Source organism: Penicillium mononematosum, assembly GCF_028829835.1.
Source record: "Penicillium mononematosum strain IBT 11891 chromosome Unknown utg000003l:1.0-8172316.0:1.0-8177699.0, whole genome shotgun sequence".
In the NCBI taxonomy this organism is placed as follows: domain Eukaryota; kingdom Fungi; phylum Ascomycota; class Eurotiomycetes; order Eurotiales; family Aspergillaceae; genus Penicillium; species Penicillium mononematosum.
In genome coordinates, this window is record NW_026643273.1 from 7,930,011 (window position 1) to 7,951,904 (window position 21,894).

The 21,894-nt window shown below is 49.8% G+C and overlaps 7 protein-coding genes across 7 annotated transcripts; 6 read left to right on the top strand and 1 right to left on the bottom strand.

The window, feature by feature from the left end:
* Nucleotides 1-763: 763 nt before the first annotated feature.
* On the top strand, nt 764-3,793 carry N7519_008028 (uncharacterized protein; the record flags this gene model as incomplete). The annotated part of the gene is made up of 1 exon (XM_057294804.1): nt 764-3,793. The coding sequence occupies one exon, from the start codon at nt 764-766 to the stop codon at nt 3,791-3,793; it is 3,030 nt and encodes a 1,009-aa protein (XP_057149615.1).
* An 856-nt stretch (nt 3,794-4,649) lies between these two features.
* N7519_008029 (uncharacterized protein) lies at nt 4,650-5,150 on the top strand (the record flags this gene model as incomplete). Its single annotated transcript, XM_057294805.1, has 1 exon — nt 4,650-5,150. One exon carries the CDS (start codon nt 4,650-4,652, stop codon nt 5,148-5,150), a length of 501 nt encoding a protein of 166 aa, XP_057149616.1.
* Nucleotides 5,151-6,763: 1,613 nt separating this feature from the next.
* Nucleotides 6,764-7,716, top strand: N7519_008030 (ribulose-phosphate 3-epimerase RPE1; the record flags this gene model as incomplete). The annotated part of the gene is made up of 3 exons (XM_057294806.1): nt 6,764-7,006; nt 7,088-7,339; nt 7,447-7,716. 3 exons carry the CDS (start codon nt 6,764-6,766, stop codon nt 7,714-7,716), a joined length of 765 nt encoding a protein of 254 aa, XP_057149617.1.
* Nucleotides 7,717-8,014: 298 nt separating this feature from the next.
* On the bottom strand, nt 8,015-9,171 carry N7519_008031 (uncharacterized protein; the record flags this gene model as incomplete). The annotated part of the gene is made up of 2 exons (XM_057294807.1): nt 8,015-8,872; nt 8,956-9,171. The coding sequence occupies 2 exons, from the start codon at nt 9,169-9,171 to the stop codon at nt 8,015-8,017; spliced, it is 1,074 nt and encodes a 357-aa protein (XP_057149618.1).
* Nucleotides 9,172-12,974: 3,803 nt separating this feature from the next.
* Nucleotides 12,975-14,949, top strand: N7519_008032 (uncharacterized protein; the record flags this gene model as incomplete). The annotated part of the gene is made up of 2 exons (XM_057294808.1): nt 12,975-13,241; nt 13,348-14,949. The coding sequence occupies 2 exons, from the start codon at nt 12,975-12,977 to the stop codon at nt 14,947-14,949; spliced, it is 1,869 nt and encodes a 622-aa protein (XP_057149619.1).
* Nucleotides 14,950-16,337: 1,388 nt separating this feature from the next.
* N7519_008033 (uncharacterized protein) lies at nt 16,338-16,684 on the top strand (the record flags this gene model as incomplete). Its single annotated transcript, XM_057294809.1, has 3 exons — nt 16,338-16,397; nt 16,463-16,537; nt 16,595-16,684. 3 exons carry the CDS (start codon nt 16,338-16,340, stop codon nt 16,682-16,684), a joined length of 225 nt encoding a protein of 74 aa, XP_057149620.1.
* A 1,099-nt stretch (nt 16,685-17,783) lies between these two features.
* Nucleotides 17,784-21,005, top strand: N7519_008034 (uncharacterized protein; the record flags this gene model as incomplete). The annotated part of the gene is made up of 4 exons (XM_057294810.1): nt 17,784-17,875; nt 17,936-18,759; nt 18,818-18,852; nt 18,927-21,005. 4 exons carry the CDS (start codon nt 17,784-17,786, stop codon nt 21,003-21,005), a joined length of 3,030 nt encoding a protein of 1,009 aa, XP_057149621.1.
* Nucleotides 21,006-21,894: the final 889 nt, after the last annotated feature.

A 21,894-nucleotide genomic window follows, 5' to 3' on the forward strand; every position in this document is an offset into this window, starting at 1 on the left:
TAACGATTCTGGTATCATATGACATTAATTATGATGATTTCCTGCCTGTTTAGGTGCCGGAAAAGTGCATAATTGATGTTCCATCCACCTCGGACGGTCACTAATTTGGCTAAAGATAGTAGTCCGGCGCGTACACTCGACCAATCATCAACCTCTTCACACTGCATCTCACTCTCATCCCACTCCCCGAGCGGTTCGTCACACTATCTATGAACCTCATTCGTCCGTTTTCACATTTTTAAACCTCGTTCACTGGACTCTTGTTCGAAAAATGGCCTTGGCTCTTTGCTCACGGGAGAACCCCCTGTTCAGCGCGACGCGCCCATTTCCTCTCCACCAATAACATCAATATTGGCTACCCTCCAGACCAGGGTTATTGGATGGATTGTGCTCAATCCTGCATTAGTCTCTGTAACGGAGTGACTCTTTCTGAAGAGGGATCGGCTGCTCACTGCACATACCCCGTGGCTGGTGGAAAGCGCCCAATCGACTATAAACCCTTCCCAACTGCCACAACTTCTGTGAAGGCTAGCGTTCTTCGTTTTGTTGCCCTCACTCTCTTATCGGTGCCTATAGCTCTGGTAGCTTTTGCATCTGATTTATTTCCTAGTGTTATCTTGTTATCTTGTTGTCTTGCTTTCTATCTTTCACTTTCACAGACCCGTTGATCGGTGTCATTTCCTACGAGTCGAGATACCCATAGATATTTCCCGTGAGCGAGTCACACAAAACCAACATCCAACAGTTTGATCAGTTGTGCAAGATGACCGACACACTCCGCATCTCGAATGCACGATTTCCGCCACCTCGGCAGGCCCGAGGGACGGTGCTTAATACTATAATGGAGGATACGCGCGAATCTCATTTCGCTCAAACCAGTCCGAAAGGCTCAGCTCCTTCCAGACTTACACCGGCAGCTATCAGCCCGCAGTTGAAACTGCAGACCAGCGGATTGTCAATACCAACACACGCCCGCCTCGCCCGCCTAATGTCGCCTCTCTCAGCCGGGACTACCTCATCCTGCTCAGATACAGAATGGCAGTCCCAGATGGAAGGCTTCAGAGGATACGACGACATGTATGATGCCTCAGATGATGATAGTATTGACGACAATGAGACCGAAATTAGCGATTCATGCTTTTCCCCTGATACGCGGCCATCAAGCTTGATTACACCAATCACCCGGAACTCGGTGACCTCGACTGGGAGTCGGAAGCGGTCTCTGACACTCGACATTCCATCCTCTGCGTTGTGGCCGTCAATGAACGGTTCCCTCAAGGGCTCCCCAGTCCCGCCGACGCCTCCAGCCAAGATACCAGTCTCGCCGGCAGCACTGTCGATGCTCAGTCGTTCCGTGCCTGCATCTTATGCCCCGCCTTCGCTCGATGGTAGTATGACTTCGGACCAAGAATCAGTAATAAGTGCATTGGCTACACCAGACTCTCAATCTCTACCAGACACCAACTGGGATGCACATGATATCCATGTTCGCCGAGATCTGGACGGAAGTGAAAGCGATCTAGACGATGGGGATGCCCATTCAGATATTCAAACTGTCCCCATTGCGATCGAGGCCCCGGATGAGGACTGGCGTCATGTTCTGGGAAGTTTCCCCCGGATTCCCGCTGCTGCCCAGGCATATTCACCCCCACTCTCGCCATCGCCCTCCCCATCCTTTCATATGAATAATGAGCCAGTTCGTGAATATGACGATCTGTACGACGCCCCACGGCCTATTGATCAAGGCGGCCTTCTGCCTAACTCGGCACTATCAATGCTACACCACAGTCACTTGGATGAGACAGCCGACTCGTGGTCCGAGACCTCGGAGGATAAGGGCGAGATGTGGCAACTCCAGCCGCCTCCCAACCGCCCGAGGAGTGCTGACGGGGTGACCCCCGCATCTGAACTGTCTGGATACAGTTTCAGTGACCTGAGCATTCCATCTCCTGGTGGGTTCTTTGCCTCTTTGGCTCCCCGGGCGCGCCACACGTGGTCAATCCCCAACACCAATTACCCACCATCTTCAGCTGCTGCAGAAGGGTTCTACAATCTTCCTTGGCGTCGGGATGAAGGAGAGATTGTCGAGCAGGTACTTGACTGGCCTGAGCGTCCTGTTGACGAAGAGCCAGTCACAGCAGTTCGTGACGAAGAGGCACCGCTTACTGCCATTCGACTATGTGACACACCCACTCGTCGATCTATCTACCAAGATAGCCCCATGAGTGCTGCATTTGATGCAGTTCAAGTTCAGGAGATCCCCCGCTCTGGGAATGGATATGAGTACGACGAATGCTATGACCAAGAGCTACAGGAGCGTGCAGTTGCGAGCCACGACAGGACCAGTATCTGGCTGTCTGCCCAAGCATCATACATGTCCGCTCTCAATGAAACAAATCCCGTTAATGACATTGAGCCTATTCAATCAGCCGAGTCTGATGACGCCGAGACTGAAGCGAAAGACAGCACAGAAGATTCTTCCAAGAAGATGGTGCGATTCGTCGAAGGTGTCCCCGAGTCCCTCAGTCCTCTGCCCCCGGTCCTTGCTAGCAAGGATTCAATTTACTGGCAAGGCTTCCAGTCTATTCGGGAACGGTCAACCAAGACTGACGGGTTTATGCATCGCAACATGCGTTTCGATGCTGTGCAATCCATGCGCCTCGCCATGACCGACTTGCATATCAACTGCTTGCTGGGCAAGTACGAGCTTGTTCGTCCCGAACGTCCTGCATACAAGGGCCCCTTTGCCAAGGCGCCCCGCAATTCGGTGATTACCTCCGAGCTGGCAGAGAAGGCCCAATTTGACAAGGTGGAGAAAGAACAGCTGGTTCTTGCTCAGCTGTCCCAACCCATGTGGGCCATGGATGCCCTCCGGTCTCTCAACGGCGGCAATCTGCTGACAAGCCCTGCCCAGCGCGTGCTTGCACGAGCCTCATCAAAGCCCAAGGCCCCGCAGGGACCACGCAAGCGCAGTCTCCGCATCCTGGATCTTGGTGGTCACTCGTCCTGCGACTGGGCTTGGCAAGCAGCGCACGAGTTCCCAAACGTCAAGGTTTACACCGTCTCCTCCAAGAACCAGACGGTAAACAACGCCATCAAGGGCCCTCCCAACCATCGCCAGCTAACCGTCGCCAATCTGTGGGAGCTGCCCTTTGGCAACAACCAGTTCGATGTCATCTCCGCCCGCTCTTTACCCGCACTCTTGAAGACCGAATGTCCCGCGGACAAGGACCGCGATGAGTACGACCTAGTTCTGAAGGAGTGCATGCGATGCCTCAAGCCAGGCGGTTACCTTGAGTTCCAAGTTCTTGACGCCGAGATCTCGCGGGCAGGCCCGTACGCGACCGCAGCGTCAGTGGAGTTTGCCTTCAACCTGCGCAACCGGGGTTACGACCCATTAGCGTCGAAGAGTTTCGTTGGCCGTCTCCGCAACACCGGATTCGTCGACACGCAACGCGCGTGGATGTTCCTACCGATGGGCACCGAGCCCGTCGAGCAAGAGCCTATGCGTGAGACTCCCGCACCGCGTGTGCAGAGTCATATTGAAGATTATGAGGCGGTGCAGGGGCCGGTTGGTAGTACTGCGGATATTGCCAGTATGACTGGGCTGATCGGGGGGTGGATGTGGGAGCAGTGGTTACTGAAATTGCGAGTGGAAATGGGTCGCGAGCGATCAATGCTGCTTGAGGGTCTTGGCGCGGTGTTTGACGAAGGGAGGAAGAGTGGTGCGGGCTGGACCTGCCTCTCTGGATGGGCTATGAAGCCAAAGAAGAGTTCGGTCTCTTTAGCGTAAGGCTCTATCTAGGGATATTGGTCTATATGTATTTAGCTCTGGCCCTGGTGGCTCGCAATTAATGTAATCACTGGCAATGCTTTATGAGATGTTTTCAAACCCCAGCACAATATATAAAACTATAGATGGCTCCTTCCTTCAGTGGGCTACTCTCACTTCATCCGTACTTCATCCCTTCTTTTCTCCCGCCCGTCTCTAATTCATCGTCGATGTCTTCCATTTACCCTCAAGCCTCTTTGGCTCCCTACCACAGTTCAGACTCGAGTGGTTCACTTTCATCCATCGCCACTTCATCTACATCTGGCCTCCTCCGTTACTCTCGGTTCACCTATATCTTCCTCGAACTCAGGTCGATAGGCTCGACGCTACGACCGCGGAAGGGTTCACCGCAGACGGGCCGCATCTAACACGCCTCTCGGGAACCTGTTTCTGTGTCTCAGGCCCAGGCCGTATACACGATTTGCGGACTTTAACTGCCTTGCATGCAGTACGAGAACGTCTCGGACGTTATTGGATTAGGCACGACCATGCGAGGCCAGCACGAGTTGAGGTTGGTATCCCGGAAATCGATAGCTAATATCAGCGATGCTTCGATTCCGCATTACCTGGACAAAGAGAAACCTGGCCTGAAAAGGTTGGTCGGAGCCTCCACCGTTTAGAAGCCCTCGCTCATGTATGACCTTCCCCAAGGACATGTATTTCACTCGTTCTCACGTAGACGAGAAATGATTGCGATTTCATCACTGCGAGTAAAAGACATTGCAACATATTCTCGGTTTAAAGCACATACAGTGAAAATTTTGACCGAGAGCTGAAAAGGATCAAATCATCTCCTAAGCCTAAAAGTAACCAGATGATGAATCGGTCCCCCAACACCACAGAGATCATGGATTCCATCACCACGCATGATCTGCGTCCGGGGGCGGCGAGAGACATCGCTCATCTACCCATAAATAAGCTGGTCATCAATGGTGAGGAAGTGACCGCTTCGGACAGACGGCGGACCGACGGAGCAATATGTGTGGGGAGTCCAAGAGGACTTCTGGAACCTGCGTGCGCTATACCATGCCCGTCAAGGCATACGCGTAGCAACCATTGCACCAACCCCATTCAAGTCACCAAAGCTTCAACCCGAGGAGCTGACCGACTTTATGCTGACTTTATGCTGCAAAACCTTCGCAGCGCTGGGTTTATCGGAATTGAAACAATTGACTGTGGCCCCGACGAGGATGCCCAAACGTTCTGCTGTCCCATTGCATCAGCCCTCGAACCGTGGCCAAGGACGTCCTCTCCGCTATTGCTCCTCCTCTCCTCCAACATGACCGGCGGGTGGTACGTACCGATCAGGAACGAGTAAGGGTAAAGAAGAAGACGATGCCTATTTGCCAGTATACATACCGAGCAGAGCTCGAAGTCTGGGCAAGCACCATCATTCCAGTAGGAATGTTTATATTAGTTGAGCCAGTCTTTTCAAGTTCTCAAATTTCCAGGTTTCTGTCTTTGCCCTCGTATTTTTATTTTAGTCTGGAGGATGATTGGGAATAGCCGCGAAACATCGAATAAGACTTGAGACGGGCTGTTCAGGTCACAAGACGGCGCCTCTCCCGCATCTGAATTGGAACGAACACGTGGAATGTAGGAATCAAGTGAAGGCACAGAGTAGGGAATTTCAGAGCCATGAGTGCTCTATGTATGTTGTATTTTGCGGATTTATAATCCGAGTTGATACCCGTGGACCCCTGGAGTATTCACAGATTGCATGAGTCATGTCCTTCACTGCAACCCCACTATCTACTCCGGATGGTGTACAATATAGTATACTCTTTCCATGATCTCAAACCAAAATCAAAAACCGGGAACTAGCTTTAAGCCAAATGGTCACATGAGGGTAATACCAGCCTATGCTGTGACAGCATAAAAAATGTTGGGAGTCCAGACAATGTTGACGATACTCCGGAGCAGAGTGCCCCGCTACAAGCACAGACAATGGCCCACCCCCCAAAGCACGACATATCTCTTTGGACAAGCGGTTATTCCAACGGCTATTGAAGTACGGAGTACTCCGTACTGGGCACTGGATTGGAGTATTTGTACCCGATCTTGGAGTTAGAATGATGTGTTGTAAGCCGATCGGCGAAGGGGAGATTAGCTATAATGCGTTGTACATATAGTCAGACGACTGATCACCAAGCCAATAGTAAGACATATATAAAGTGGTACAAGCAGTCAGTCAGGATTCAAGAAATATATACAGCATATATATATATATATATACATCGATGCAAGACTGCTAAGGAATAGCTACCGGGATTCCAATGGGAGTTGAAAGGCGAACCTGTACGGAGAACATTTCCTGATTGGCTGCAGCACTGAATTCGGCGGCTTCGCTGCAGATTCCAGGCGATACCTATTTCATCTTAGATCGGACTATAAGCCCAGTTAAGCCCCTGTCTATCAAGGTCAGCAGACTTGAATATTTTCTCCCGGCATCACCTAAATAGGTTATCCAGAATGCAAGGTCTTGTGCCGATCCTCCTTTTTCAGATCATCTGAGAATGAGCTTCAACATGTACATTTGGTAGATAATTAAGAGATACTAAGGACATAGGACATTTGAAGTCAAGATGGCCCGTAGATTGAGTCTAACACGTGAGAGCCAGAGCCCTTATCGTTTGCATCATGACTCTACAAAGGAGGAGAGGGGTGTTCTGGACTTTAAATAATTAAAGATTCGAAGGATAAAAGATTAAATAGATTAAAAGGCAATCAAAGAACAAGGAAAAAGGCACACTAACAGTATATTTTAGTATATTTCTGGATTTACGGTGAACCGGGCATATCCACTCTTCGCCACTGATGTAAACAGCCCAGAGCTTCAGATCTACTTTTTTTTTCCTTTATAACCCCTCCACCCCTCCAGACTCCCTTTTCCAATCCCTTCACTCCACTCCCCATACATACATACACATAATGGCGCCGCCCGCTATCATCGCTCCCTCCATTCTCAGCGCCAACTTCGCCGATCTGGGCCATGACTGCTCCAAGAAGATGGAGCAGGGCGCCGACTGGCTGCACGTCGACATTATGGACGGCCACTTCGTGCCCAATATGACCATCGGCTGCCCCGTCGTATCCCAAATCCGCGGCTGCGTCGACCGTCCCTCCGAACCCTGCGGTCGTGGCACTTTCGATTGCCACATGATGATCATGGAAGTGAGTTATAGACTTCCCACATACCCGCATCATTCCGGCACGTCATGAGCTCTCCCCGCTGACAATTGTGCTTCGTTACAGCCGCATAAATGGGTCGTGGAGTTTAAGAAGGCCGGTTGCGATCTCTACTGCTTCCACTACGAGGCTGCGGTTTCCTCCGTCGCGGCGACCGATCCTACAGATAAAGAAACCACCGCTCGTACCAGTCCCAAGCAATTGATTCGCTATATACACGAGCAGGGTATGCAGGCTGGTATCGCGATTAAGCCCGATACCCCCGTCGATGTGTTGTGGGATATTATTGAGAGCGAGGACCCCGCGGAACGACCAGACGTGAGTGATTTCCTTTTTTTTCCTTGTTTCAGGTCCTTTGTGGACAGATTTCCGTTTCTTCCACGCCGTGTTGATTCAATTGCAATTGTACTAACGACGTTTCACAGATGGTCCTGGTCATGACCGTGCACCCCGGTTTCGGAGGTCAGAAATTCATGGCCTCCGAGCTCCCCAAGGTCGCCGCCCTGCGTGCGCGCTGCCCCGACCTGAACATTGAAGTCGACGGCGGTCTCGGTCTGGGTACTATTGACCAGGCTGCCGATGCAGGCGCTAACGTGATCGTTGCTGGCTCAGCGATCTTCGGCGCACAGGATCCCGGCGACGTCATCGCGAAGCTGCGCGAGGCTGTCCAGAAGCGTCGCGGCGCGGAGCAGTAGAGGGGACGGGGTACATAGCACAAAACGGGGTTTGGGAGTTTCGTTTTTGGCCTCATTTATGGGTGTTCAGTTTTATTTCCTTATTTATTTTCGCTTTTATATTATACATTCTTAATCACGAGTTATGAATGGCATCTACATGTGGGAGCTAACTGTCCACGCTTCCAAAAGTTATTTACATTTTCATACTGTTGGTACGAAAAAATCGATTGTAACCTTGTCAGGCATTCTTGATGTACAGATGTCATAATCATCGAATTCGTGAACAGCAACTCCCTCCACCCATAGATGTAGTCGCCTACTCCGCCGACTTGCCTGCGGGAGCCAGCCCTGCCTTGGTATCATCCTTCGCATCTTCCGTCTCCTTGGCACCGGTAGTCTCCTCCTTCTTAGGCTCCGACTTGATCTCTTGAGGCGCCACAGCCGTCGCAATCACTTCAGCAATAGCATTGCCCTTAGGCTCATTGGGTTCCATAAGCGCTTCCTTATTCTCCACAGCCACATCGTCGATCGGACTCGGTACCTCCTCAATCGACTCGGTCTTCGCCTTATTCGCAGCCTCTTTACGCAGAGCATCAAGATCGCCCGTAGGCTCCGCAGAGACGGACTTCCTAATCTCGCGCACTGCCTGTTCCTGATCCGCGTTCTCGAGTGACGACACCCCGGACGAGCGATGGTGTCCAACCAATCCGAGCACCTCTGCATTATCCGCGTGGAAGTTTGCCGATGATACGGCCGCTTGTTCGGGGACTAGGCTCGGGCGTTTCATGGTCTGGGGTGAATCCGGTGCGGCGTCTGGCAATTCGGGGGCGACCGAGCCACGGTGTGCGCGGTTGGAAACAGGTACCTCTGTATCCTGTTCTTTCGATTCTTTCTTATCGTCTGTCTTGGTCTTCGCTTTCGAGGCAGCCTCAGAGCTAGCCTGGCGCAGAGCTAGCACGGCCGTATCATCCTTCTTCTCTTCGGGCTTGGTAACGGGAGGGGTTTGGATCTTGATCGTAGAGGGTTTGGGGGTGGTGGGCGTGGGCTCGGTTTTGGTCTCTGTCGCTGCTGGGATAGGATTGCTGGTGGCGGGCATTCCGCCCAGGTCCTGCACGCTGTTTACTACCATACGTAATTCTCCGAACTCGTTCCATTCTTCGATCTGCTCCAGATCCTACACGTCGGGGTTAGCGCTGCGATCATGGTATAATAGAGCTGCGTTGGAATCTCGCGTCCATGCGAGCGGCTGTCACATACTCCCACAATATCGCCGTATTTCACCAATCCTGGAAGCTTCTTGCCCTTGGAGCGTCGGCCCCACAGCTTACGGGCGGCTTCGTCGGTGGCGACATCAATGGCGCGGAAGGGGAGCTTGTTCGCTTTGAGGATTGTCTCGATTCGGGCGGTCGCGGTAACGATGTGCGATGACCCCGCGGTCAGGGAAGTGTAGAGGTAGAGGGTTGAGTCTGACATGGTGGAGGTGTGATGAAGGTGGAATCGATGAGGGTTGAGGATGGGGGAGGGTGGGAAAGGGTCTTTGGAGGAAGTTTCAATTCATTCAGGGGTTAGTCTCGTCTTCGTTTGAGCATCTACTGGAGCAAAATAAATTATTTACCCCCTGGAGGATTTATTATGACGTGGCTAGGGTATCACGTGCTGGTTAAGTACTCTATTTCACAGCAAGATTCTCCCCCTTATATACTCATTATGTCCTCTATGATGTACCCCTATTCCCCTCATTTAACAATCTCCCCACAGTACGAGCCGTTCCATAACTATCTGCCCTGGAAAATGGGCCCAGTGTGGCAACTTGACGTCAGATCCAGTATTGTAAGTATCCGGAATATTCTGGATTTCGGTTTCAGTCTGGAACAGGTCTATAATGTATACACCCTAGGTAAAGACGAGATAGTCCAAAGAACATGTGCCATGCATAGGGCACCTGTCACAGGTTCATCAAGCACCATTATCTGGACTAAGCTCTGAGTGCATGGTCAGCATGTCTACCCATGTCATCGGCACTTAAGAGTTGGGTAACAAGTTTTAGCAATGTCAACTTGAGAGCTTTTGGGCACTTCTAGTACTTGCGGAAGTTTCACCATGCTATTCATATATATCATATATATCTACGGAGTATGTATCAGGTAGTTTCAGGTGGTTTCAGGAGATCTTCCAAGGTTTATCGATCTCTGGTAATTCAATGTACTATGGGTGATGTTTCAATATCCTGGATTGGAAGATTATTTGGTGAAATAATTGCCAACATACTCCGTACAACGATCCGACTTGCCATCGTATAGCAGGAAAACGCCATTTGCTTCCCGGGAGCACACTGTCTGAGAGTACCCAACAGCCCGATATATTCTGCATCTCTTTAGTATAGTCACCAGCATGCGACATGCGATATAGATAGTGTGCACCTGTACTATCCTTGTAATGGGAAGGAAGAATATATCAAATCAGCACCAGACGTCCCTATGTTATATCAGGAATATATATGCAATATATATCCACGGCACTCCGGAGGTCTGAAGAGCCTCAAAACACGCGTCCTCTAGAGGCGCAGCGATAGATATAATCAAGCAAACCGATCATGTTAATAGACAAAGAAAATTAACTCGAACATCCCGTCTGCTTGAGAATTGGGACATGGAGCTTGCATCGCATCTTGATCTGTGCTGACATATACTTCCCGGGTCATGAAACGCTGCACCACAACTGATTCGGCGTCTGGAATCTATTACTATTGGGGCCAGTTCATTTCTAGCGCTCGTCGGCAATTCAGCTGAGCTATCCAATGTCACAGGATCGACATAGTGAAGCAGGCTGCATCTGCATGCGTTTAAATCCCGGGGAGGGTAGGAGTGTGGTTGCGAGGTACAGAAGAAATATACGGACCAGCAAGATACAAATTCTCCAGCCGTTATAATCCGAGTCCAACCCTCCTGTGAGCTCGGGGAGTCAATACTATCAGCTGAGGCTTAGGTATGAGTAGAATACTTACGTTGTATACTAACTCAATATAGGTTTCCCGTTTCAGTGCCATGCATTGGGCTGGCTTCTGCTCGTGCACACTCTCTAGGAGTTTATAGCCTATCATCCAAGGTGGCTCATCTTCGATGTTTTCCTAGTCTCACGTGTGATCTATCCTATTCAAGATAGCCTCTGGGCGCAGGCATCAGCTCTGAAGCTCTGAGCATTAATGCAGGGGCAAAGCTCATCAGCGTCTGGGCCATGTGACGCGCGCAGACCCAGGCGATCTCTTGACATCGATAGTACATTAAATAAGCAACTGAGGACCCCGTGCTCTGCCTATCCTTTTTTGACATAAAATAAATTTATGTCAGGGGGCAACTTTTGGAGGATTCGAGTAGACGGTGAGAGCGTAAAACGTGTCGAATGTTGGGACGACTCCTAGGCCACCCTGTGGGCGATAGACCATGAAACCAAAATTCGCCCATTCGACGGGAGTTATCTGCTTGTCTCGGACGGGGAAAATTGTACATCGTACTCCGTACATCAAAATTGACGACTATAGTGAAGGATTTCCCTCTTAGGCAAAAATGCCCAGCCCGGCGATCCTTATTGACCCCGTACAATGTATCCGTAGGCCATGTTGTGTCCAGTCCCATGAAAGTCCATCCTGAAACAGAGATTGACGTAACTGATCATCCTAACTCACAACGGAATCGAGACACAGAGTAATCCGTACTTTGTCTCTTTCTCACGAGTCCGAGATTGCCGCTGAGTCTAAGGAAACTAATTCCAGTAGGTAGTAGTCGCTAACGTCCTCGATGATCATCGTCATTATGGAGCAATAAATGTCCAACCATTATCCGATCAGGAGATTGATCCAACGAAAACCGTGGAGCCTCCGTACTAGTCTCGCACCAGTAAACCGAGTTTATCCCAAACGGTCTCCGTACAGCTCATCACGTGGAGGGGACGATCCATCGCTAGTGTCTTGCAGAGTCAGGAGTTGAAAGAAAGAGACCATTATTGGGCACATCTGGTAAGCCAAAAATAACTCCAGGTGTTCGAACCCCCAACAAACAATAGCAAACTGCTTTATAGGGGGCTATCCCTGAGCCACAACCATAACTGGGAACCGTGGGACTGGTGCGGGAGTGACCCACGGTAACACGTGAATCGAACCGTTTTTGTGTGACCACTCTATTTCCTCGGGATTTCTATATTACCTCATTAACGAGTGTGCTATTATTGTTGCTAGTCATCTCTCGTCGGGCATTGGGCGCTGAACTAGGGAGCCAAACAGCATCTGCAGGATGCCCCAGCTGCCACACCAGTCGACGTGGCAGTCTTCGACGCGCCCGAGCGATCTTGGTCCGACCGTAGTAAATGGGTCCTGGGAGTCTCGGGATATGGCTGTGCTAGACGGAAAAATGGGCTGTTTTGCGGTCTCTTTCGGGCTCCCGCTGTAGGCGCTTGATCCTCGAGGGAATAGTGACTTGTTTATGTATTGTGCCATGTACTCCAGTCTACATGCATCAGGTCACTTTTCGTAAACAAAGCAACGATGCATCTGCTGGCTCGGGTCACGTTCGGGGTGATCCGGTTCGCTGCCTCGCTTTCGTTCTTTTTTTTTCTCGGACGTCTGCAGCTTCTGAGCCAACAGGCCCTCGCTTCTAGGAGTAATTGACTCTGTCACCCGGGTATATGCCTTTGGGGAGATGGCTTTGCTGATTGCTGACCTCCACACGGATAAACTTTGAGACCATAGTATTAGAGAAATAGGAGGGAAAATAGCGAAAGGAGAAACACATCACTACCCGAACATCCAAGGTTCCAGACCGATGATCGACTTACATGTCTCTTGGAGTATAGTAGTCTTTGCTAAGTGCCAATTCTCGTATCTCAGTTTGTGGGGAGTGTCCTTCAACGTCGACCGGAACTTTTGTCCTTTTCTCTTTTATCTACTCGTCTGCCCAATTTACATCTGCTTCTTCTCCCAACTTGTGATATCATTGTCTTGTCGTTTTTCTTCCCCGACCATTTACTATACAACGGAGTACATTTATCTCAACGCAGATCATCTTCACCTTGATTGCATTGATAAGATCTGCTATTCCACCCACCATCAGCTTCGATTTAAGTTTCATTTTTACTACTGCGCTCCATATATATGTACGACTTTCTCGCCTGTTATTGAAAAGTATGCGCTGACTGTTCGCAGAAATACAACCCACCTTTCTCTATCCATTTGATTACTGATAGACAGTTACTTCCCCGGCCATTGTGACGAGGACCCCACCACCATGACTGTCCATCTGGATGACAAGCTGTTCACCAGTGCCATCTCCGGATACCGCGAAGCATTTTTGGTCCAACACTCCCACCTCTCGGAATCTCAACGAAATCAGCTTTGGATTGAACAGCTGAGTCGGTTCATCCCGGCCTCGAACGACGGGGATACCAACTGGCAGCACGCTGGAAGCCTGGGGAAACGAACTCGACAGGATGCGACACCACGGACATTGCCATGTTCTGATTCGGGTCTTCCTCAGGCAAAACGGAGAGCCACCGTATGTGTGACCTTGGTTACTTGCTCCAATCTTCTCTGCTCCACCCCTCTCGCGCTCTCGTCTCCTAATCTCAATCGCCATTCGTCCTTGGATTGACAATTGGCAGACCCCGGATCTTTCAGTCGACCTAACCCGCGACTTATCCCACGTCTCCTCCCCTGACCTACTTTGGAATGGCGCTGCCTTCTCGGGACATGGCTCCTACCGACACACGCCCATGGAGCGCTCCCAGAGCCAGCAAATACCGGTCTCCTACCAGCACCAGCCAGACGGTGCCATCATAGGTAAACGCCAATCCTTCGGCCCGGTACGGACCCATCGTCGCCTCGACCATTTCGGAGTTTCGCCATCCGAGTACACCAAGTATTTGGACGCCTCTCCCGGTCAACCCTCTGACTCGGCCTTGACTTTCGGACTCGCAAATAATGGACAAATCGGACCGTCTTTCCCTCAATACCCTGACCGGACGTCCCCCTGGACCGACCAGGCCCCACCAGCTGCACCAGAGATGTCTCGCAGCAACACTACCGACTCCTTAATCGGCGGAATCAACATGTTCCGCCTCGACTCGACCGGACCATCTCAATATCAAGAACCGACCAGCTCCATCTCGCCAGAGTGGGTGCCAACATCCACCTCCTGCTTGCCGTATCAAGACCCCTTTCTCTCCCCTTTGTACCCTGACCTAGATCCCACATCGTCTTCCCGGTTCTCCCAACAATCTCCCTTCCCTCATCCGTCATTCTCAGCATCCGCTCCCCCAACCACCTCCTTCCACTACCCAATGCCCCACAATAATCTCCCCCTCGACTCAGTGGAGATGAAACCTTCCGACTCCATCGAGAGCAATGACTTGGCGACACAGCGCTCTCGCGCCGCGCGCCGCACCAAAGAGCAAATCGCCCAGGCTGCACGTCCCATTGCTCCAAAAGTCGAGTCCGCGGAAAGCAGCATGTCCCAGCTCGACTCCCACAAGATGCTCCGCATCTCCTCAGCAGACGGCACCACAAAGGAAGTCGCCGCTATCCCCAAGGCCTCTGTGCGACGACCCCCGCGACCAAAGACATACTGTAGCATGTGCACAGATCATCCAGATGGCTTCCACGGCGAACACGAGCTGCGCCGTCATATCGACCGCGTGCACGCCTCCGTCCGCACAGTCTGGGTCTGCAAGGATATCTCGCCTGGCAAGTACTTCCTTGCGAATTGCAAGGCTTGTCGCAATGGGAAGCGCTACGGTGCCAATTATAATGCTGCTGCACATCTGCGACGCACGCATTTCAATCCCTGCGAGCGAGGCCGTGGAGGCCGCGGGAAAGATAGCGAGAAGCGCGGTGGCAAGGGTGGAGGTAACCAGCCTAGCATGGATGTCTTGAAACATTGGATGATTGCCGCCGAGGAGGTCACCGATGAAGCGGCTGGCGGTGGTTCTAACTCGAGGCTTCTGATTCGCAATCCTAGTCGTGTTTCGACTAGGGACCCTGGATATCAGCTTGCTGTCGCTGCTTGTGGCCTGGTGGAGAGTCAGCCTCCCTATGTTGTGGAGTCAGCTCTGCTGAGGGAGTCTGACCAATTCCCCGAGTTTCCTGATGCGCCGTTTGAGTTTGATTTTGAGCTGGACTTTCTCGACAATGAGGGGTCGACGGATTCTCCGTTCTCCGGTTCGCAGTCATCCTACATGCCTGATATTGATTCGTATGTCAAGTGAGCGATCGTAGTCTGTTTCGTCTTTTGTTTTCTTTATTGTGTGTTATTTTGCGATTGTTAATCCAGATCATCGTTTGATCAGGTTCGTGTACTGTACTTTGGGATGTGATGCATGGTCACATGTGCAGTCTCTGGTGGTTAGTGGGATTGGATCTTCTTTTCGACTTGGACATATTTTCTTTGGCGATATATTATATATTTCGTGAGATAATGCCTGGTTGAGACCAGGTCTGAAGCAGTACTGACAGTGAGAAGCTCGAACTAATCCTTGAGAATGAATGGAACTTGAAGGTGCCACAACGTTGCAATTGAGAAGACCTGAGACATTCAAGTACGGTATTCAGCCTTGTACTTGTAGCTGGTACACGCGTCCGTATGTTCCGTGGTATGAGGGCCCAAGTACCAGGTACTGCCCAGGCAGCAACAATACGGGCGGTCTAATGCCAAGAGGCCTGGGCAGCGGTCAAATGATGTGAGTGGCTGAACACTTGTCAAAGCGGGGCCCCGTGTTACCCGGTGGCTGGTCCTCAACCAATAGAATGTCACCCATGGAATGCAATTTGTGGCTGACTGCGTTAGTTCGGCGATAGGGCTGGCACACTGTGGCTGACAGGTCGAAGGGGAATCCTGTGGCCTAAGTACTCAGTGGGTACCGGGATGGTTTTATGGCCTCCGGTATTAGGTATGAAGATGTAATTGTTCCTATGGTTTGTGGGTATGAAATGAATTGATTGGATTGAAAATCCACTCTTCCACCCAAATATAAGTGAAAAATCCTCAGAATCAATATTTACTAACAAACTCGGTTCATGTGGAGAAGAAGGGGAAAGGGGAAAAGACTAAAAAGCTACTTCGGAGTTACCTCAGCCCTGAAGTCTTGGCAGACAAACTTCTCCTATCGGGCGCACCGGCAAAGTACCCCCAAGTACCCCGACAATTTCCTTTTCTGCAATACAACCTCCATAAAGTGAGTTACCTAAATTTTTCTCCTTGTTTCTGACACTCTTAACTTCCCCATCTTCATCAACTTCACCTTCCTCTCTGTTCTCTCGCTTCACTCACTTACCCCGGTGGCTCAGCACAGCCTCCTCTTTCAACCAATCTCCGTCTCTGCATTGTCCCAGGTACGTGGATTTAACCGCCGTGGCGGCCATCCCGCCACTGTTGACCCTAGTCTCATCACAAAGGCGCCGCAAGGCCCTATAATGTTGATTGTTATCATTGTTATCACGGCGCTAATTCGTTCCCTTTGAGTTTAGACGTTTATCTCCCGTCGCTATGTCCTATCCGCAGCAGCCCCCTCCGCAAGGATATCCCCAGCCGGCGTAAGTCCTCTCTTTCAACACAATACTCGAATTTTGCCGCCCTATTGGGGCCAAATCATTCAAGATGCCGCAGCTGAGACTGATCGGCTTCTGTGCGCTTTGCGACCGTGGAAGTTCCAATCTGGTCTACAGCGAGCTTACGTCTTGATCGAGATGCTGAACATGGTTCTGATCAATTTATAAATACAGATATGGCTACCCCCGCAGGACGGCTACCAACAAGGCTATCCGCCCCAGGGCCAGTATGGCCCTCCCCCGGGACAGGTCAGTCTTGATATCGGCGCCTCACGTGCTCTACATACCATACTAACTGGTGTATAGGGGGGATACTACCCTCCGCAACCACAGATGCAACCTCAGCCACAGCCACAGCCAGAGAAGAAGGATAGGGGATGTCTCATGGGCTGGTAAGGATCAATATCGCGAGGGAAAATGGGAACTACGCTAACATGAGTGTTTTCTTTTTCTTTCAGTCTGATGGCGATGTGTTGTTGCTTCTTGTGCGAAGAGAGTTGCGAATGCTGCCTTGATTGCTGCGATGTCTGCTGCTAAGCTCTACGATCAATGCCATCGACGATACCTTTCTTCTTGCTGGCGTTGGAATTTCTCGATACGCTCCGCAGTGTTCTGGGACAGACTACTGCGCTCTTTCAATTGCAATAATTTATTTTCGTCTGCTACATTGGGCCTTTTCTTTTCTGAACACAGTGGTTCTCTTCAATATTTGTTCATCGCATTCAAGGTTGATGGACTCAAAAATTATCCATGCCTTGCTTAGATACATGTGCATATGTACTGAATGCATGAGAACATGATTCTATTCCGAGGTTAGGACTCTTCATTGTATCATTAAATATCACATGTAGGTAGCTATATAGAAACAGCCTATGTATGGTTCCAACCTTCGAAGGTTACACCAGATGCCGGTGAGCTTTAACCTAATCTTTATTTTATATATACTAAGACTGGCAGCGTCTCTAGGGCCCAGTTTTTTCAATACTCTCGAATTATTTCAAGATCCCTTTTTTTTTTCAAGCGTTTATTTAGCTTGGCGAAGTATTTTTGTCGCCGTTCAGTACCTAGGCTATATGACATTGACGCTGTGTTTATTTATGGAAGATTGGGTGATCTACAATAATATGGAGGCGCAGGGCTTGGTCTAAGCCAGTCTCGGGAGTGATTGGCAGGGAGCCAGTCTCCCTCCTGTGTCTAAGCGCCTTGTTCCATTCCATGCATTGCTGTCAAGCCAAGTGAAAGAAAGATTGTCTGAAACATTAATCCACAGAGCCCCCGATAATGTGGATGTCTATTTATCGAATTTTATTCCCTATTATTCAGCCATTTTGATCTTGTGTCTGGTCGTTTGGTGGCTCAACGAACCGTAATATATATTGGCATCGTTATGGCTACGGGAATTGGACCAAGCCCACTTGATACCAATGGATTGTGTCTCTTGTCTCTAGATGGTGGAGGCGTGAGGGGATTGTCAAGTCTACTGATATTGAAAGGCATGATGGCACAACTCAATTCAGAGCGAGAGGACAGCCAAGTCCTCAAGCCTTGTGATGTCTTCGACTTGATTGGCGGTACCAGCACAGGAGGGTGTGTATTGACAAAAGAGGTAGCGAAAGCTGGGCTGACATATGAGACGCAAATATTTAGACTGATCGCTATAATGTTAGGACGGCTAGAAATGGGTGTCGACGAGTGCACCCTTGCATACACCGAATTGATGGAATCGGTCTTCAGCGAGAAAATTAACAATGTTCCAGTTGATTGGTCTGGTAACATTGTATCGCAATACGATAGCAAGAAGCTCAAAAAGGCCATTGAGAATGTTATCACCCGGGCTGGCTTGTCGCCAACCGACCTGATGAATGATGGGAAGCCCCGTCGCTCTAAAACCTTTGTCTGCACAACCTCGAAAGACACTTTGCAAGTCACACGACTTCGAAGCTACCCTGTGCCGAATGAGACTACGTTACCGGCGACGATTTGTGAAGCAGCATTGGCAACGTCTGCCGCGACCAGATTTTTCGATTCGGTTTCAATCGGCAACCACCACTTTGTGGACGGTGCGTTCGGTGCCAACAACCCCATTGAGGAATTAGAAGAAGAAGCGGCCGATATATGGTGCACGACTAGCCGAGGTCTGAAGCCATTAGTGAAATGTTTGGTCTCTGTTGGAACTGGCAATCCCGCACAACTTCCCATGGATGATAATGTGCTTAAGTTTCTTTCAAAGACATTGGTTAGATTAGCGACGAAGCCTGAGAGCACGGAGCGTCGGTTCATGGCTCGATGGAGCAACGAGGCAAAAAGAAAACGTTACTTCCGTTTCAACGTCGAACAAGGACTGCAGGAAGTTCATATGACCGCATATGAGAAGCAAAGTGTTATTGAATCTGCGACATATGCTTATCTGCATCATTCCTCCCAGAAAGTGCGCGTTCGGGACTGCATTCTGAATCTATCTGCCAAGGAAGGTAGTACTTGAACCTGAGAATGTCTACATTGTTGTTACGAGATGCTGACAGCTTGCAGGAAAGACAAGCATTGACTTTGAAACAATCATACGTGTAAGATATGGATATAGCATTATCGAAAAGAATTTTCTTCTTGGCATGCTGAATACTGAATGTCTGGTACCTAGGAACATGGAGCTCGACTTGCTCGCCATCGAATCCTGCAAACCGTCCATTCCTCAGATGATCCTCTTCGCCACGGCAAAGCCTCAGGCTGGTTTGTTCCATTTGAGAGAAACCCTCGCTATGTAGACCGTGAGGTAGTGGGCAAGGTAAAACGCCGACTATTTGTCAAGAACCGAGCCGAGCGATTCGCTATTTTTGGCCTTGGAGGTATAGGCAAGACACAAATTGCCCTGGAGCTTGCATATCAGACAAGAGAGCTGTATCCAGACTGTGCCATATTCTGGCTCCCCGCAGTCGATATGGAAAGTCTCCAACAAGCATACCAGACGGTGGCCGACCATCTTGGAATCAGCCTCGATGACAAGAAGGTGGATGCGAAGAGCCTCGTCAAAGACCATCTAAGCAAGCCAAGCACCGGGCGATGGCTGTTGATCTTTGACAACGCTGACGATATTGATATGTGGATCGAAAACAAGGATTCGAAAGCTGAAGGGCTGAGAGACTACCTGCCCACGAGTGACCAAGGTGCCATTGTCTTTACCACTCGAAGTAACAAAGTGGCTCAGTACCTTGCTGCAACCGATGTTGTTCAAATCTCTGAAATGGACGAGCACAAAGCTATTCATGTATTGCGAAACTCTTTAGTTGACAAGGAAGCCCTCAACGATACCGAAAGTACTCGAAAGCTCCTCAGACGGTTGACCTTTCTTCCTTTGGCTATTGTGCAAGCTGCTTCTTTTGTCAACGAAAACAGAATCACGCTAGCCAGCTACGTTCAGCTTTTGGATGGGCAGGAACAGAACGCCATTGATTTACTGAGTGAGGACTTCGAGGACGAAGGTCGATATAAAAGCATTCGGAACCCTGTCGCGACTACCTGGCTCACATCCTTTGAGCAAATTCGACGACAGAGTCGCCTCGCTACGGACTATCTCTGTTTTATGGCCTGCGTGAAAGAGAAGGATATCTTGATCTCACTTTTCCCTCCAGCACCGATAGTCGAACAGCAAAAGGCGATCGGTATCCTCAGCTCCTATTCCTTCGTACGCATGAGGCATGAAGACTCTCGCCTCGATATGCATCGTTTGGTTCACCTCGCAACAAGGAACTGGCTACAGTCAGTCGGTTCACTCCGGGAATGGCAACTGCACGTATTGCATTGCTTAGCTGCGCGTTTCCCCCTGGTTGACCCTTTGAATCGGAGCCAACGGCGAGCGGCAATACCTCATGCTCTCCAGATACTCAATCTCACCGCGAGCGAAAATCAGCTTCCCGCTTGGCTGCACGTTTTACAATCGGTAGCCACATGTCACATTGGAGACGGAAGATACAGAGAAGCCGAGAAGCTGTTCAGCGAAGCTCTCGAAATTTCGGAGACTTTGTATGGTCCTGAAAATCTATATACACTATCTGTTCGTACCGGACTGGCGGATAGCTACTCGATCCAAGGCAAATCAGCGAAAGCGATCAAACTATCCAAGGAGGTAATAGAAAAGATAACAAATATCTATGGACCTGAGAGCCTCGAAGCTACCCGAGCTCTTTTCCACTTATCGCGCGTATACCGCGAAAAGGGTGATCATTACAAGTCACAAGAGCTTTGCAGGAAAGCCATCCCGCGCTTCCTGAAAGATGTTGGGCCGGGCTCTGCTGAGACAATGGATGCGATCTATACCCTAATCATGACCTATATCTCCCATGGACAGTTCTCGGATGCGACGGCATTATCTTTACAATCATTGGATATAAACAAAAAGGTAGTTGGGGCAGACCATCCTCGAACGACCGGGATTATGATTGGAATGGCCTGGATGTACATGGAGCAATGGCGACTAAAAGAGGCCGAGGCGTTGTTAACAGAAGCACTTGAGATTCGGAAACGCACATATGGGCCTGAACATCCTGAAACAATCAACACAATGATGTCGCTAGTTAGGGTATGGGAGTGCCGGGGTCAACGCAAAAAGGCCATTGCTCTGCGGACAGAGTGTATTCATATCAGTAGTCAATTGCATGGTTCAGATCATTGGGTTACCGCGAGCTTTCGCGCAGAATTAGAGGAATTGACGAACCCCAAGTGAGTTTTTCATTACTGCGCTGGAATCTGTGACCCGAGATACTGACACGATTGTGTAAGAACACTCCATTCCTTCATGAAAACGCATTTTACTACCTTCCGGCGTGCGGACATGCTGTTGGAACGGAGGACCCGATATCCCAAAGTCCAGATACTGGGTCGCTGGGCTTCTCGACCGGCGAAAAAAGGACCCACTGCTTCGCGAGATCCAAGAAGCAGTGAAGGGCATGTCCATCGACAGAAAAGTTTCGAGTGGTGCAGTCGCTCTAATTGATGGCCAGGCAGCCGAAAAGGATGGCTTCCCGAGATCATCCAAATAAGTCTCCCGATAATCTGTTTGAGGGCACATATGATTTCAAGACTTGTGCCTTTATCCTCTATACGACTTCAATAAATTTCCACCATCGTCCAAATTTGTCCTTTTCTGTATATAGTTTTGAGGCAAGAATGTGAATTAGAAGCAAATTTTATGCCCTGTCATTGAAATATGCTCGGAGTGGAAGAAAATATTTCGAGCAATCTGAGTGCCCGGAGTCCATTCAATCATATAACCTAAGCAATTTCTCAAAGTCTATGTGGGTACTTGGATTCTTGCGCAATTAGCGAGACGAGCAAAGCAAATTCTATGATTTACGATGGGTAAGACGAGTAATGGCCCATACTTGGTGTAGAATTTGTTGAGACCATCCCATCCTACATGGATGCCTTGTTATAGTGGCAGACTGAGCGCTTGTTTACCAATGCAGGGATCTTTCCTGCTTAACTAGTTTGAATAGTAAGAGTTTCTTCCTCCTATATCTCCCTAGTCGCATGTAACCCCAAGAGGATTTCAAGGTTGTCAAAGCCAATTTTGAAACCTGGAAGAGCCATGGTTGAAACCAACGCATTTTTCT